Source organism: Lynx rufus, unplaced genomic scaffold, assembly GCF_022079265.1.
Source record: "Lynx rufus isolate CCGP_SWC_20201006 ecotype Redwood Valley unplaced genomic scaffold, mLynRuf1.p SCAF_17, whole genome shotgun sequence".
NCBI classification, from domain to species: Eukaryota; Metazoa; Chordata; class Mammalia; order Carnivora; family Felidae; genus Lynx; species Lynx rufus.
The window spans coordinates 13,304,444-13,322,197 of record NW_025814831.1 but is presented as its reverse complement, the minus strand read 5'-3'; the positions used below and the strand labels follow the sequence as shown (position 1 = coordinate 13,322,197).

The following is a 17,754-nucleotide window of genomic DNA, read 5'->3' as shown; positions in this document are numbered from 1 at the left end:
CAGCAAGACAAACAAAAAAGATTAAGAGATATTACCCACCAAATGCAATTTGTAGACCTTACTTGGATCTGATTCAAACAAACCAACAGAAAAGAAGACATTTATGCCACGGCCCAGGAAATCTGACCACCTGGATATTTAATGATAAACAGGAATTAAAGTTGATTTTTGTAGGTTTGATAATGGCCTTGTGGCTATTTTTTTTTTTTTAAGAATCTTTGTCTCAAGGGGTGCCTACGTGGCTCAGCCAGTTGAGCATCCAACTCTTGACTTTGGCTCAGGGCAGGATCTCACGGTCATAAGACCGAGCCCCGTGTGGGGCTCTACACTGTGTGGAGCCTGCTTGGGATTCTCTCTCTCCCTCTCTTTCTGCCCTTCCCCTCCCCTCCCTCTCTCTCTCGCGCTCTCAAAATAAATAAATAAATAAATAGTAAAAAAGTAAAAATAAAGAATCTTTATCTCTTAGAGATACATTCTGAAGTATTTAAGGATGGAGTTATACGATGCCTGACATTTGCTTTAATTAATCCACTGGGGGAGAATAAACACCAGCAAGGCTGGTCTGTGCTGAGAATTACAGCAACTGAGTGATAAGTAGGTAAGTGTTCATTATGTTCTCTGTGCTTTTGTCTAGGTTCAGGATTTTATAAGACAAAACTTTTAATTACAGAAAAAAAAAAGGCAAGAGAAAGCCCTCATGTTTAATCAGGGCTCCAACATAGACTCTCTGGGAGGCTTTAAACAACCTTAACCTTGCTGAGCCTCATCCAGAGCCTGAATGGCTTCAAATCCTGGCTCATCCCCGTTGGCCTTGACCCGATTTCCTAACCTGTCTGTGCTCCGGGCCCTTACCAGTAGGACAGGAATGATGACAGTCCTACCACGCAGGGTGGAGGTGAGGAGTGAACGTGTTAATTCACATGTAAATATTCACAGCGCATGCAGCACGGTGGAAGTGTTTGCTGTTACTACTGATGCTACCGGTGATCACTCTTATTATTTTCATCTCGATGGGGAAGAGAAGACTCTTTTGGAGAGGCTGTCCTCCCTCCTAGGACACCAAAGGTCCAGAAATGTTTCCCAGCTCTTCCTGATGACGCTTCCTCCACAAGCTCAGACCTACATTCTCCTCTTCTAGGAGGTGAGAATTGTGTCCTCACTTCCTCCACTTTTACTGACAATGTCCCCTCTTGGTGCGTCTCCCCTTGGCCCGTTTTCAAGCCCACCTCTCGCATTCTTGTTCCTGGAGGGTACAGTGGGCGGAAGCAGCCTCCCTTCCCCACCCCTTCTCTCGCCCTCTCCCCTGGGACGCCACCTCTTACAATGCCCAGAAGGACCTCTGTAGATCAGGAAACGGTGGGGTGGAGGGAGGGGAAGTTAGAAAGAACTCAGAACTTATGAATGCATAAATGCTGAACTTTTTGGAAATGGATGGGCCCAGTGCCAGTCCTCGCCAGGGCTCCTTGATTCTATTCTTTTTACAAAAGGGCCATTATGAAGGCTCTGCATCTCCCGTGTGACAGGTTGGGAGCCATAAAACTGCATGACGTCACAGGGACCAGGCGATGAATAGGTTTCCCAGCCATGTCCTTATTCTCAAGGGCACTGGGATCCTGGAAAGAGGTCTGTGGGAGGGAGGCGGCCACTTCAGGGGGCCGTGCACCAGTCCCAGCTGCTCCACAGAGGGGCCTCCACGGCCCCCCGCCCCCCTGCCCCAGACGTCAGGCAGAGCACCCTATATCCCAGCCACCCGAGGCCGCCTCCCGAAATCCTGGAGCACCTTGGTGGGTTACTGTGCCCCCGTCCTCACTACAAGTCAAAGCCAGGCACTTGGCGCATCGGGCCCCACAGGACATCCTGGAAGAGGAGCACCGCCCCCCAACCTCTCCTTCTGCACATTTCCTTTTGGAACCATTTCTTTTCTATCAGACAAGAGAGTTCGTGCGGCCAAGTTAGGAAAGCGTATGCTGGCAGTCAGGCCAGTGGACTCCCAGCCTACCTGTGTCATTACTAATTTGTTGGAGTCCCTGTTCCCTTTCCTGTAAGACAAGGAGGCTGCAGTTAATTGTTGAAGTCCTTTCCAGTTACAACGGTTCTGCTTGTTTTAAGGAAGTGCGTGCCACTCCCTCCACCAAACCGTGCCCGTGGCTCGACTGGGACCCATACTCTTTGCCTTTGCCCACTCATCTATATTCAGAGTGACCATCAACCAGCTCTCCCCTCCCTCTCCCCCATCTCTCTCTCTCTTTCCTTCCCTCCCTCTCTCTTTCTCTGACACACACACACACACACACACACGTCCCTTGAGACCAGTAAGAATGGAGAAGTCTGGGTCCAGGTGTATCCAATTTCCCCTTGCAGCTCTGAAGACACTCATTTGCATACTATTTCCATGCATCCAGATGGACATGGACGTTCATTTCCATGAACGTATAGAAGACGTTACAAATAACCAGCACAACTTCTCTGACAGCTCAATACTTCTGAGCCCTGAAATGGGACCAATAAAAGTCTCACTAGGTACACCAGTGGTCTCCTGAGGCTTTGGGGTATAGGAAGAAAGTACTAGAACTTCAATGCACACTTATTTTTATCACATCCTCTAAAATGTTCTGTTTTAATGTATGCTTTATACTCTTCAAACCATATTAGTATACTAGGATATGTAATACGCATATCATGGGGCTCCAGGCTCAAAAAGATCTTATATATGGGGTCCATGCTCAGAAAAGGCTGGAGCCATCATCCTTCTAGACCATCCACCAAAGCTGGAAGCAGTTACAAAGCAGTTACAAAGGTTTTGGTCCAACCATCAAAGCTACCATCCAGGTAACCCTCCACCAAGACCACACTGGCCACAGACACCAAAGAGCGCATGGGTCCAACCACCTGCCAACCCCCTTGGGGCCTCCTGGCATGTGGTGTTGCCTTCCCCGCAGAGGTCTACTCTTGCTGTGAGTTCCCATAACTGAGGCTCACTTTAGCCAAAAGAACATGGGCGCCCACCCAAGGAACCCACTCTCTTTCCAGAACAGTTGGCCATGGCCTTCGAGACTTCTTTTATTTCAAGAGCATACATTCCATGCAAGGGTGAGGGGTGTTTGAAGAGAAAGTGATGGTATTTCCAGATCTTCTCTCTGGGATTCACTGAATTAGACCAGATGCATTTACTATTGGACAGAGAAAACATAAGCTTGGTCTTTAGACAGATGATGGACGAAAATAAAGAAAAAACAAACTGGCTTTCTGGAGAACTGTCACGTGACTAGGGTCGGGAGGGTTCCCAGAGACACAGGCCGCTAAGAGTGAAGGAACTTTGTAGAAGGTAAGTCATTGTTTGATGGGTTAGGACTTCATCGTTGCCGGACTAGGACTTCACCGGAGCACAGGGCACAGGGAGCCTGAGATGCTGGGATACTCACCCACACACTGGTTGCTTTCATCCATCTGGTATCCAAAGCGGCATATGAGAGGCCTCGAAATCGTGGGGTAGTTTGGAGCCGATAGCGGTGGGGCCGCTGCTGGGTACGGACCTGAGTAGGGGTTCGAGTAGGGGTTCGAGTAGGGCCCTCGGTACACTGGGTTTGTTCGGGGGATGCATAAATACCCGCCATTTTGGTTAACACACATCATGTCTCCTCGGCAGGCCTCAGGGATGGTCCGGCATTCATCAATGTCTGGAAGGGCCACAGAAGAGGATGAGAGTTAGTGGCTCCCTGGCCACACCGTGCATGGTGCATATTGAAGCAAAGGACCCCAAAACACTCTTTACCCCAGCACCTGCTCCCAAACAGTGAGGGCAGACCGTGGCTCATCACCGCAGGCATTCCCAAATGTTGGCTAAATTGAATCAAGTTGGCCAGCGTCACCCAGAGACCACATCACGAGCTGGACCACATCCACAAAACCCAAGCAAACACTACCAATTAACATAAATAGAAGGTGACAGTAGCAATGAATATATAACCACTAAAATAAAGAGTGTTTTATCTGTGAGTGTACCATCTAAAACCGTCTCTGGTGCTCCCATGTGCCCATAGGACGCTCGGGAAACACCGCGACGGACCTAATTATTGTTCCCACTTCAACTCCAAGTGACAGCTGGGCAGGGGAGAGAGTCCCTTGCATCAAGGAAGACAAGGCTTGGCTGAGAGCTAGTCACTTGTTAAGAAAGTGGAGGCTTACTTGGAAGTCAGCTCACACTGGGCCACCAGAAGGGCCCGTTTCCAGCCCAGGCTGGTGTTCCGCCCGGAGCAGGAAGTAGGTTCCCTAGAAAATCAGCCACGCTAGGCTGGCACGGGGGACGCCTGGCCTCTGGCTCCAGCACGGGCAGCCCACTGCCTGAACCCGCACACCGGGCCCTCTCACCATCCTTGAGGTCGTTCCATGGGGGAACAGAGGCTGGGGGAAAGACGCCTGGGTCCCAACGGCTCACCCCAGCCGGCTCATCCGAGAAATGCACCCCAACTCTCACCTCAGGAAAGGGCAATGTGGAGGCTCAGCTGCCCCATTCTCTAGCTGTAGGCCTGAGACCCTCCGTAAGTCTGAAGGGACAGAAAAAAATGGCCGCTGCCCCCTCTCACCCCTTGGCCCATCCTTGTCCCCCAGCACCTGGACTCAAAGTGCAAGCCTAGATTTTCCAGGGTTCTCACCACTCGTCATTTTTTGGAACCATCCATCGCCCCTCCGGTTCTCAGCTGATGTGAGCTCAGGGAAGACAAATGATCTGGCTTCAATCAAATGTAATTAAAAAGCTAAATTCATCCCGGAGGTGGGGACAGGTGGGGCTGCCTTATTATCTTTTGACATATGCTATGCTCCACCCGCAACAAACTATGCTATACTCAACGTCCTTTCCACCCCTGGTCTTTGCTTCTGCCGTTCCTTCACCTGGAATGCGGTTTCTCGGGATCCTATTCGTCCGTCAGTGCCCAATTCAAGTGTGGCCTCCGTGAAGGCTTTCTTTACTGACCCCTGACATAAGACCTCACTCCCTCCCCTACTTTTGCAGGGCCCATTGCTGTCACCTTAACTTTGCAATGGCTTATTCCACCATGTACAGAGTTCACTCCCGCCTGGGTCTGCCTCTCCCACGAGATGACGTACTAGGAGGATAGCCCCCGAATGTCAATCCTAATCCTCGGAACCTGTGACTGTATCAGGTTACCTGGCAAAGGCGAATGAGGCAGCAGGTGGAATTAAAGCTGCTAACCAGCTGGGCTGACCTTCAGACGGAGGGATTACGTGGGTGAGCGCAGTGTAATCACCTCAGTCCTTAAAAGCGGAAGAAGAGGAGGCAAGAAGGGTTGATGATGTGGAGATGTGACGATGGGAAAAGAAGAGATCCCAGAGCCCGTAAGGGACTTAACTCACGGTGGTGACTCTGAAGATGGGCGAGGGGACCATGAGGCTGGGACTGAGGAGGCCTCTTGAAACCGGGAAAGGTCCTCTGCTGACGGCCAGCAAGGACACAGGGGCTGTAACCACCAGAAGCTTAATTCTGTGGGGCCGTAAACTGGTGCGGCCACTACACAAAACAGCATGGAAGCTCCTCAGAAAATTAAAAACAGGGGCACCTGGGTGGCTCGGTCGGTTAAGCGCCCGACTTCAGCTCAGGTAATGAACGCACAGTTCGTGGGTTCGAGCTCCACGTGGGGCTCTGTGCTGACAAGTCAGAGCTTGGAGCCTGCTTTGGATTCTGTCTCTCCCTGGCTCCCTGCCCCTCCCCCACTTGCAATCTGCCTCTCTGTCTCTCAAAACTAAGTAAACATTTACAAAAATATTGTAAAAAATTAAAACATAGGGGAGCCCGGGTGGCTCGGTCGGTTGGGCATCCGACTCTTAATTTCGGCTCAGGTCATGATCTCACAGTTCATGGGGTTGAGCCCCATGTCAAAGGATTCTGCTTGGGATCTTCTCTCTCCCTCTCTCTCTCTCTCTGCCCCTCTCCCCCGCTTGTGCGCTCTCTCTCTCTCTCTCTCTCAAAATAAATAAATAAACATTAAAAAAATTAGCAACAGAACTACCATATGATCCAGCAATCCCATTTCTGGGTATTTATCCAAAGGAAATGAAAACAGAATCTCAAAGAGATGTCTGCACTCCTGTGCTCACCGCAGCGCTATTCACAACAGCCAAGGCCTGGAAACGAGCTAAGTGTCTGTCAGCAATGAATGGACAAAGGTGGGTTTATAACCAGATACATAGCTTCACACACACACACACACACACACACACACACACACACACACACATTTATACACACACTCAATGGAATATTATTCAGCCATGAGAAAGAAGGAGATCATGCCATTTCCGGCAACATGGATGGCCCTGGAGAGCGCTATGCTAAGTGAGATTAAGTCAGACAGAGAAAGACAAACACTGCATGATCTCACTTACATGTGGCATCAAACAGAGCTAAACCCATAAAAGTAGTGAGTAGAATGGGGGCTGACGAGGGCTGGGGGCTGGAGAAGGCCGGGAAAGGGACAAACAAAGAAGATGGGTAAGTGCCCCCGTACAGTCACGTGTAGCACTGGGAGGACAGTGGACAATACTGAACTGCATGCCTGAAAACTGCCGAGAGAGCAGATCTTAAATGTTCTCATCATAAGAAAAGAAACGTCATTACGTGCTGTGACGGAGGCGTTAGCAAATGCTGTGGTGGTAATCATATTGTGGTACAGAAGCATATCAAATCAAGTTGTGCACCTTAAACTCATACAACGTTAGGTGTCAACCATATCTCAGTTAAAAAAAAAAAGGGAACTGGGGCGCCTGGGTGGCTCAGTCACTTAAGCATCCGACTTCGGCTCAGGTCATGATCTCGCAGTCTGTGGGTTCGAGCCCCGCGTCGGGCTCTGTGCTGACAGCTCAGAGCCTGGAGCTGCTTCGGATTCTGTGTCTCCCTCCCTCTCTGCCCCTCCCCCCACTCATGCTCTCTCTCTCTCTCTCTCTCTCTCTCTCTCTCTCTGAGATAAATAAACATTAAAAAAATCAAAAAGAAGAAAGAAACTGATTTCTGCCAACAACACACATGAGCAAAGGCAAGGATTCTCCCCTAGAGCTTCCAGAAAGGGGAAAAGCTTTCCTGGCCCCTCGATGTTGGCAGGATCTACGAAGTGCTACCCCTGTAGCACTTCTGACCTACAAATAATATAGACAACGATCTACAGATGAGCTGTAAGATCACTTTCTGTCGTTCAAGCCACTCTATTTGTAGCAATCTGTTACGGCAGCCACAGCGGACGAATACAGATGGAGAGCCCCTCGGGGACGTGGCCCAGTTCTCGCTCATCTTCGCCCCCCACAGGCCTCAGCCCCGGGCTGGGCACACAGAAAAGGATGGATAAAAGGGCATTATTGACTTCAAGCATTCTGTGGCCCTGTTTTCTTCCATAATCCAGGCCAATACAGATTTGATAACATCGAGCAACAGCTGGGTAGGAAACAACCCGGCAATCAGTCTGTCCCTGAACGCCCCACCCGGCACAGGATCCTCAGTGGCCTCATACCTAAACACTGTCCTGACGAGCGGTCCAGATCGAAACCGTTAGTGCATTGTTGCTGCAGGAAAGGAGAGAGGAGAAAGAGGTAAGGCCAATTTCTTGGCTGTTTTTTTGTTTTTTTTTAACTATAAAAGTATTACAAGGACATCACAGAAAGTTCAGGAAATGAAGTAAAGAAAAAAAAGCATCCATAATACCAACACCTGTATTATAATACCTATTTGCCCGCTCTTCTTTGGAGTATTTTCTTATAATCATTTTACACTTAGCATTCCCCTTTAACCGCCACCCCCCCCCCCCAACACACACACGCCATTGCCTCAAAACTCCCAATTTTAGCAGATCTGGGACCATTTCCTGGCCTAGTTATGAAGAGCAGCAATAATTACACCTAATCTGCCTGTCTTTCTGGGAATGGATAGGACTGCTTTTAAGGGCAATCACTCTCTTCCTCTGGGTGCCATCCGACCTCCTCCCCTCCAGGCCCGCTGTGGGTGCCCTGCCCCCTGTGAGATGCCCTAACCTAATCCTCTAACCTAAAAGCTACACAGTGAGGCAGTCAGTTTTCTACGAAAACTAGAATTGGGGAAATCTCTCCACTTCAATCTCAGCAAGACAATTACACAAAGATGCTTCTAGAAATAGATCTCAACAGTCCCCACAGGGTGCGGTTTTCACGGGCAACTTGAGTTACAACTTTATGAACTTCGGAAAGTGTCACGGGGGCTGACAGTAGGCCTCTGGGGAAGACCCTGGAGACAGACATTTTATAGGAGTACAGGGAAAAGGAATGTTTCCGGCCTCAGGAACCCCGTCCCTGGCCGTCCCTGAGCTTTCAGGGGTTTGGCTTCTCTGAGCTCTGGGCTGGTTTGTGGAGATGATAGATTTGGCCGGCATTCATGGGAGTGGGCTCAGGAGTGTTAGGTCCCCGGGGCAGAAGAAAAGGAGCAAATGAGCCAGGAGGCTGTGCCGTCCAGCTTGGGAAACCAGGGGACCCAAGTCCAGCCCTGGATCATCAACTAAGCACCAGTGGGGGGTTCGATTCCGCCAGCCCGCCTGGCTTCAACTTCCTACTCCAGCCGCTACTCACCATACAACTTTCGATGCCTCCACATCCTCACCTTTAAATTGGGGGCAACAGTACTCACTTCGGGGCGGTTGTAACGACCGGAGGTGTTGATGTATATGCCAGGTGCCCAAAGCCCAGTAAACACAGTACTGGGACCATCACCCTCCCCGGGACTGAATGTCACCACCTGTCACCATGAGGCTGGGTCAGAGGACTTCAAGGTCCTCCCAAGATCTAAGTCTCTGTGACTCTTCTTTAGATCCTTTCCATCCCCAATAGCCTGAATCCATTTCGAAATTCTTAACAGGAAGGGAAAGAACATTCCCCCACCTGCCTGTGGGCCCTCAGCCCTGCTCAGTGAGGCCTTGAGCCAGAGACAAAGAGGCTGCTCTGGGTTTTCAGGAAGGATGTGCCCACATTCTCAAAGGCTGACACAAATGTGGCTTAATAAAGTCTCGGTGCTACAGGCCTCCGGGGCCTGACTCCACCACCCTCCACACTCCCGCCAGGGGGCTCCGCCCAGAGGTGGGTCCTCTGCCCACCTCCTCCCGCCAGAAATGGGTCTGTGGAGACACAGAGACTCACGTGGGCACCACCGCCCTCAAGGACTGCAGCACCTTTGACTTTTTAACAGTTACCATAAATCGAGACCCAAGGGACACAAGTAAGGCAGCAGATCCGATCAGAAGTCCTGGATTGGGAATCAGGACACTGAGGTCCCAGCCCTGCCATCTATAAAGTACGACCTGGGGCAAGCGTCAACTTCTCTGAGCCCGGCTTTGATCTCTGTACGACCCAGAGCTCGGCTTGGGTGAACTGCAAAGCCCCTCCCAGCCCCACAATCCTAGGATTCTGAAATGCGTGGCTGGACACCCTCACCCTGATTTTTAGCACGCTTCTAGATAATACACAAAATAAAAATCATACCTGTGCATTCCCGGGACTCGGAAGACAGAGAGCCAGAATGGTAACGGTGAGTATCCTGGAGAGCAAAAAGCCGGTATGTCAATGCCCAAGAAACTTCCAGAATCAAGGTCTGGGGATAAACATGGGTCTCATGTTGCCCATGCATTTGCAATGGTGACTCCACCGGGTGCTTATATATGGTGCCCCAGAGGTCAAAGTGGACTCCAGATGCCCCCAAGCACCCCAGACAGAACCTTCTTCTACTGGCTTCCATATGTTGGGATAATGTGTTAGATAACTTTTTTTTTTTTTTTTTTAGTAAAAGTTTTGCTGCTTCAAAGACAAAACTCTAAAACCCACCGCTGTGGCACACACTAAGTCCTGACCAGCGGCTTGGTCTTCACTTCTGACACAAGGAGATCTGCCTGAGTTTTGAACGTCTTTATTCCGAAATGGTTACCGAGAGAACAAGCCTCAAAGGATGCAAGGAAACTGCAAATGTGAAGCACCTGAGTTTCTATGGAAGAGAAGGGTCTCGAGAAAGTCGCCTAATCCCAGGGCATGTGTCCCACAGGCCCCGATGGCGAAGAGGGGCTGGGGCACCTCGGCAGCTGGGAGAAGAATGAACACAGAGGCAACGCTTGGGAGGAGGAGTCTGGAAGCCCCGGGTCAGGCTGGCTCTCCATTCACAAGCCAGCAAACCTCTCTGAGCTTGCGAGTTCTACCCTTCACCACCCACAAGCTTCTATCCGATAAAATCATGGTCACCAATACGCTTTCAAAACACAAAATAGTGGGGCGCCCGGGGGGCTCAGTCAGTGAAGCATCGGACTTCGGCTCAGGTCATGATCTCACGGTTTGTGAGTTCGAGCCCCGCATCGGGCTCTCTGCTGTCAGCGCAGAGCCTGCTTAGGATTCTCTGTCTCCCTCTCTCTCTGCCCCTCCCCCCTCAAAAACCAACAAACATTTAAAACATATACAAAATAGATACCACCTCACATCCATCAGGACAGCTGTAATCGAAAGAGCAGAAAACATGTGTTAGCAAGGACGTGAAGAAATTGGGGCCCTTGGGCACTGTTGGTGGGGAGATGATGCAATCTGTAGCCGCGGGAGCAGCGCCCCAGAATATTAGAAATGGATTCACCATATGATCCAGCAATTCCACTCCTGGGGAAACACCCAAAAGAAGTGAAAGTAGGGACCTTAAGAGATATATGTACACTCATGTTCATAGCAGGTAATTCACGACAGCCCAAAGGGGAAAACAACCCACGAGTCCGTCGACAGATGAATGAATAAACAACATGCGCATCGGGATATTATCCAGCCTTTAAAAGGAAGGAAATTCTCACACCTGCTGCCGCATGGATAAACCTTGAGGACGGTATACTAAGTGAAATAAGCCAGTCACAAAAGGATAAATTCGGTATGATTCCATTTTGACGTAGAACAGTCAAAATCCTAGAGACAGGGGCGCCTGGGTGGCTCAGTCGGCTAAGCATCTGACTTCAGTTCAGGTCACGATCTCACAGTTTGTGAGTTCTAGCCCCCCATCGGGCTCTGTGCTGTCAGCTCAGAGCCTGGAGCCTGCTTCAGATTCTGTATGTCTCTCTCTCTCTCCCTCTCTTAAAAATAATAAATAAACATTAAAAAAACTTAAAAATCATATAAACAAGGAGCAGAATGGTGGGTGCCAGGGGCTGAGGAGAAGAAGGAATGGGGAGGTAGCGTTTCTTGAGGACAGAGTTTCAGTGTTGCAAGATGAAAAGGGTTCTAGGGATTGAATGCACAACGTGAAATGTACTTAACGCTACTGAATGTATGCTTAAAAATGGTTACAATGGCTTTTAAAAAAAAATCTGTGTATGTGAAGGGCTTTATTTATTGCTATTAGTGCTCTTAGCGTTTAGTTCAATAGTGATTTCTCTGGGCAACCACCACTTGCCAACACAGACCCCTAGACGGAAGAGCTCCCAAAACTATGACTCAGTCGCTGCCGTGGGGAGCTGGTTGTAGAACCACTCGATAACGTCTCTACGTTTTGTATAGAGGGACACTGGGAGAAACACCCAGCGAGCACCATGACAGCCAGGCTTGAAGCAGAGACAGGAAGGTCAGAGAAGGCTTCCTGGAGGAGGTGATCTTGAAGACCTGCTCGTAGCCATATACACCTCCTCTTTAAAATCGCTCCCTTCATGAAAAGAATGTTCGATACATTACAAAGCTCACTCAACCCATGACACAAGGCCCATCTCGATCAGCAACACTGGGTACTTGGAGGGCCCCAGGATTGAGGTGACATCCAGAGGGAACAGAACCCTGATGTGGTGCTAGAAGACGCAGGCCCGCTTCCTTCCTCTGGTCCCTGATCCAAAGAATAAAGACCCTGAGAGTCCACACGCTTTCATTTCGTGTAAGTGCCTGTGCGAGCCAGGTTCTAGAACGCCGGAGACAGCTCTGACCTTATAAAGTGCAGAGCCAAATCCGAGGGTTTTTTGATATTTGCGACGGCCAGATTTATATCTGGAAGGAATGAAAGAACAATAACAAATTTATTTTCCAAGCTGTATATTATGAATTTCAATGTTTTCCTGTTTCTTCACATGAAGTTTCCTTTCGCTTGGTTATAAAACCCTGTCTCGTTTATGTTGGAGACAGAACAGCCTGACTGAATGCAGTGGGCTCCAAGAGCGAGTGGAAAAGCCATGCTAACCCCATTTCTCCCCCTACTCCCGCCTGCCTGTTCCCTTTGGCCGGAGGGCAGCTCCGGGACAGGGCTCCTCTGAGAGGTCCAGCCTGCAGCCCAGCCTCCTGGGAGAGCCCCAGCCAGGTCCTGAGGGCCAAGTCAGTTCCAGGCTGATCGAGAGGGTTTTCCGAAAATGAAAGAACCCACGCCCTTCTGCTCCCACGGTCTCTCAAATAGTTACACCTTGTCACGAAGAACTCCAGAACACTCTAAAAACTATAGGAGTTCTAGGGGAGCCTCTGAGGTTCCCAACTGGTCCCCGGAACTTTCAACATCAGGTGGGTCCACCCATTTTGTGCACCAGCCTAAACTGCAAGGAAAGCCAGAGCGACCAACGGTATCTCAGGGCTGTCTGTCACAGAAGTGCTGGTGGCCAGGACAGGCATCACACACACACACACACACACACACACACACACACACACACACAGAGTTCATGTGTCTAAAGCAAGCCACATTTTCAAGAGTTCCATAGATAAAAGACTGTGCAGATATAATCTAAAGTTCTTCAAGGTTGAAGGCTTACTTGACTGGAATTGCAATTTCCTTAAAGAACAGCAAAACATTTGCTTACATGTATTTCTGTCTGTAGTCCCCGCTTCTCATTGGCTTGAAACTTCTGGGTCGCATGCCCTTTGTGAATCCCACACAGACATAGAGCAAACCCAAGTTGGGGATGTCCAGCTAGCCCGGCCGCTTGTCCAACAGCCAATGCGACAAAGTAATTGCTAGTAATTGCTAGCGAACTAGCAATTGGCCCCCCAACTTCAGAAACAGATATATATCCTAAAACGGCTGCCCGTTGGGAAAAGAAAGGAGAGTCGGGCTCCGAGGGTTCTGCAGCTCTCTCCGGGACGCGGACTTCTGAAACCGTGTTATAAAATACCCACTCCCGAAAGAAGGCTTCAAGATGGAAATTACAAAGGCGCAGCTTTTTATAATTAACAATATCATTGCATCACTAGCTAATGCCTTTTCCAACATCCTGACACAGCCTGAATCCCAGCCATAGCCATTTTCCACCCCTCGGGTTTTTCAGTAAGCTTTCCAGACCCTGGAGGAAAAAGTCCTGAGCGGGGAGGTGGGGGGGGGGGACCTACCTTTTTAATCCTGGCATGTCCAAGATGCGGGAGCGGGAGCGGCAAAGGGGAAACGAGAAAGCTGGCAGCGCGGGACCTCGGAGCCGGCCCTGAACTTCAGCTCCCTCTGGGCCCGAGCGAGCGAGCGTGGGGCTGGCCGGTGTGTTTATTCCAGGGGGACGAACCAGTCGTGGGGAGGACGAGGGGAGAGCCTGGGTGCTCCGAGCCACTGGAGAGCCCACAGAGAAAGCACCTGGTTTTGCTTAGCCCTTTTCAGTAATTCAGCATTAAACCAATTGGAGGAGGAATTTTAAAAATGAACACTTCATTTTCTAAGTATGTTAAACAATGCAAATGGGGCCTCAGTCTGGACACAGCTGGTTCAGATTACAGCGCTCACCAACTGGCTAGACTCCTCACAACAATCTTGGGGCGTCTGCCAGGACCCAGCGCTGGGAGGAGAGCCCTGTCCCGCGCCCCGCCGGAGCAGCCGCACTCGGGCTCCCCGCATCTCTACCGGAGGCGATTGGCGGGCAAGTGCGGGGGGGGGGGGGGGGCTGGGAGGGCCTGTTGACCCTTTACTTCCCACCCCGCGAGGACGTCCCTGCCCGGCTGGGCCGGTCAGGCCGAGGCGGTGGCGGGTGGCGGGTGGCGGGTGGGGGGTGGGGGGTTGGGGGCGGTGGCCTGGGGACGCCCCTCCTCCGGGAGACGGATGCCTTGAACTCACGACAAGCACGGCGACGGCGACGGGGACCAGAATCTTATCAAATATTGGGAAGCCAGACCCAGGGAAGCGGAGGCCTGGGGGCAGCGACAGGAGACTCACGGTTTTCCAGAAGAAGGGGTGGAGAGCACGACGGGGTGGGGAAGAAGAGGAGGATGGGATCTGGCCGATGCTAATGGGAGACAAGGAGCTTGTGCAATGCAAACCTTCGCGAGGACGCTCGCCCCGCCCCGCCCTCACCCCCTGATTCTGGAGGGGCATGTTCTGACTTCAGTGAAAATATCCAGAGACCGTGCACCTTACACGTCCTCAATGTGACATCTCAATCCAGCTGGGAATTTTTTTAATTAAAAAAAAAAAGTCCTCGACTCGAAAATGATTTTAACGAGTGAAACAGATTTGAGAAGACAAAAAAGGACAGTCAGGCAAAGCAGAATGATGGATAAGAACAAGAGGCATGATGTTAAGTGTTTTACATTCGTTGTATCAGTGGTTGCAAACTATTCCTTCCTTTCTTTCTGTTTTTAAGCATTGGAATCTTTCTGTGGAATGAAGTCTTCTCAAAGACACTAGTCTATGAAAGAGGATGGTTGGATCGGCAGTAGTCCAGATTGTTCCTCTCCTCCCTGCATCTCCCCATGGGCCCCTCAACAAAGCCCTACTTACAGCTGGGAAGGCACTGATGAAGTCCTTTCTCCTCACCTGAACTCCGTGCGGTAGGGATTAGTATCTCCGTTGCAGTAGAGTGAGATGAAGAGAGGTTCCTTAACTCCCCCATGGTCACACGGCTATTCACTGAGACAGCTGAGACTCCAAAGTCTACATAGTTAGCCTTCCCAGAGGCCAATCTTTTTAGTAAATAAATGGAATCCTACTCTAAACATGCATTCAGGGAAGCCTGGCTGGCTCAGTCAGAAGAGCATGCTACCCTCGACTTGGGGGTCATGAGTGTGGGCCCCAGGTTGGATCTAGAGATTGCTTAAATAAAAATAAAAATGTTAAATTTTTTTTAACGTTTTTATTTGTTTTTTAGAGAGAGAAAGAGAGAGAGACAGAGCGTGAGTGGGGGAGGACTGGAGAGAGGGGGAGACACAGAATGCGAAGCAGGCTCCAGGCTCTGAGCTGTCAGCACAGATCCGATGCAGGGCTCGAACCCAGGAACTGCAAGATCATGACCTGAGCTGAAGTTGGACGTGTAACTGACTAAGCCACCCAGGTGCGCCAAAAACTTCAAAAAGTAATAAAAGTAAGAGTACATTCAACAACAAATAGCAGAATACTAATAGTTCTTGAAGCCATGTCCATTATGCTCTCCTATTTACTTTGTGTATGTTGAAAATTTCCCATAACAAAACATTGTTTACTTCTTTTTTTAAGTTTATTTATTTATTTTGAGAGAGAGAGAGAAGTGGGGAGGGGCACAGAGAGAGGCAGAGAGAGAGAATCCCAAGCAGGTTCCCCACTGTTAGCACAGAGCCCGATGCATAGCTAGAACTCATGAACCGTGAGATCACGACCTGAGCTGAAACCAAGAGTCACATGCTTAACCAACTGAGCCACCAGGAACCCCAATCAAACATTTTTTAAAAATACATTTTATTGGGCCACCTGGCTGGCTCGGAGGGAGGAGCACGAGACTCTGGATCTCGGGGTCATGGGTTTGAGCCCCACGTTGGGTGTAGAGATTTCCAAGGTTGTTCACTGATCCCACTTGTGAAAGTTTATAAAGAGCCTTAACATCCTTCAGTTGGGTACCAACAGGGTTAAATAAAGTAAGGGACTTCCCAAACTGGACAATTATGCAACCGACAATAAAAGCTAGGTAAATAAGCATACATACTGGATGACTCCTTTTATATAGAATTCTGAGGGAGGTAGTGATTGCGAAGGGCATTTCTGCTGATAACATTCGAATTATCAATCTGGGTAACTGGTTACACAGTATACGCTTAGGACTTGGAGGGTCTTATGTATGTTACCCATTTTTTTAAAGGACTAAACCAGCTCCTTGCATGCTAACATTGAAGGGTTTCCAGTAGAGTCAAACTGGCAGAATGTTAGTGATTTCACATAGCTTCATCTAATGTAGCAATACGTATAAAAGCAAGTTGTAGAACTGTATAGAGCGTGCCACCATTTGAGAAAAAAAATATATCCACAAGTTCTTGCTTGTATATATAGAGAAAAGACGTTTCCTGAATGATAACGTGAGAAACTGTTAGCATTTTTTGTCTTCTTTTTTTTTTTTTTTAAATTTTTTTTTTCAACGTTTTTTTATTTATTTTTGGGACAGAGAGAGACAGAGCATGAACAGGGGAGGGGCAGAGAGAGAGGGAGACACAGAATCGGAAACAGGCTCCAGGCTCTGAGCCATCAGCCCAGAGCCCGACGCGGGGCTCGAACCCACGGACTGCGAGATCGTGACCTGGCTGAAGTCGGACGCTTAACCGACTGCGCCACCCAGGCGCCCCGCATTTTTTGTCTTCTAGGAAGGACGTTTGGTAGGCAGCTAGGGAAAAGAATTAAAAGGAAAATTCACTCTCCCCTGCTCACCTTTGGGTAAAATTTGAATTTTGGACCACAAGCATATATTACGTATCCAAAATATGAGGTTACTTTAATATACACATATATTCTATTTATGTGGAGCTATTTGGGGGGTAGGAGAGTTTTAAATGACTTAGTTCGTATGCCTCACATATTCTATCAACCCTCTTTTTTTTTAAGTTTATTTATTTATTTTGACAGAGATGGAGAGAGAGAGAGAGGCAGAGAGAGAGAATCCCAAGCAGGCTCCACACTGTCAGTGAGGAGCCTGATGTGGGACTCAAACTCACGAACTATGAGATCATGACCTGAGCCAAAACCAAGAGTCAGACGCTTAACTGACTGAGCCACCCGGGTGCCCCTACTATCAACCTTCTAGAAGGAAAAGGAGGGAGAGAAAATCAATATGCCTGTTGTCTACATGAGCAAATTGAGGATCTTGAAAACAAAACTTTCCAGGCATCCATCTTGGACCAGAGATTGTTTCCATTTAAAACTCTAAGTTTCGAAGAGGGAAGAGAGTTAGGGTTGCAATGAAAGGCTTGGGTCTTTGTCTTGGTTTTGCCACCTACCTGTTGGGTGACCTTGGGTGAATCACTTCACCTCTCTGCATCTTGGTTTCCTTATCTGCAAAATGGAGATAACAGTTACCTCTCAGGGTTGATGTGAGAATAAAATAAAAGTGAGTTATCCTCATGAGTGTCACTGTGCCCAATTCCTTACCCTATACAATCCCCCCCAAAATATCTTTAGTAACCAGCAAATAATCAGCTTCCACGGACAAGGAGAATCATAACCTCATAAAACAGCCCAGGTATCTGTTGAACAGCTCAGACTGTTAGAAAGTTCTGTCTTGAGTTGAACTCAAATCTGCTTCCCTATATGTAACTGCCTCCATGGGTTCTAATTCTCCCCTCCACATGGGCTATTCACCTTCTACCACCTTCTTTTCATGAAAACAGCTCCACCTCTTGCCAGTGCTGGTGTCCCCTTCCTGGGGGCTGAGCACCCCCCAGTTCTTTCAGCAGCTCCTCACGGGTCACGTGACCCTGCTGCTGCCTACTCCAGCTTCTCCTCCAGTGGCTGCATCAGCCTTCTGGCTCGTACTGAACTGACATCAACAGAAACAATCCGTGATACACAGGCTGCTTAACACCTTCGCTTTCATC

The 17,754-nt window shown here is 49.3% G+C and overlaps 1 protein-coding gene across 1 annotated transcript in view; it reads right to left on the bottom strand.

Moving 5' to 3' along the window:
* The window catches only part of FBLN5 (fibulin 5), a 79,440-nt gene extending 66,088 nt beyond the window's left edge, over nucleotides 1–13,352 (bottom strand). Inside the window, exons 1-4 of the mRNA XM_047079917.1 lie at nucleotides 13,336–13,352; nucleotides 9,508–9,562; nucleotides 7,518–7,569; nucleotides 3,423–3,677 (exon numbers count right to left, since the gene is read on the bottom strand). Of these exons, the coding sequence (XP_046935873.1) occupies nucleotides 3,423–3,677; nucleotides 7,518–7,569; nucleotides 9,508–9,562; nucleotides 13,336–13,352 (379 nt within the window). The remainder of the gene's footprint in view (nucleotides 1–3,422; nucleotides 3,678–7,517; nucleotides 7,570–9,507; nucleotides 9,563–13,335) is intronic.
* Between the last annotated feature and the right edge of the window lie 4,402 nt (nucleotides 13,353–17,754).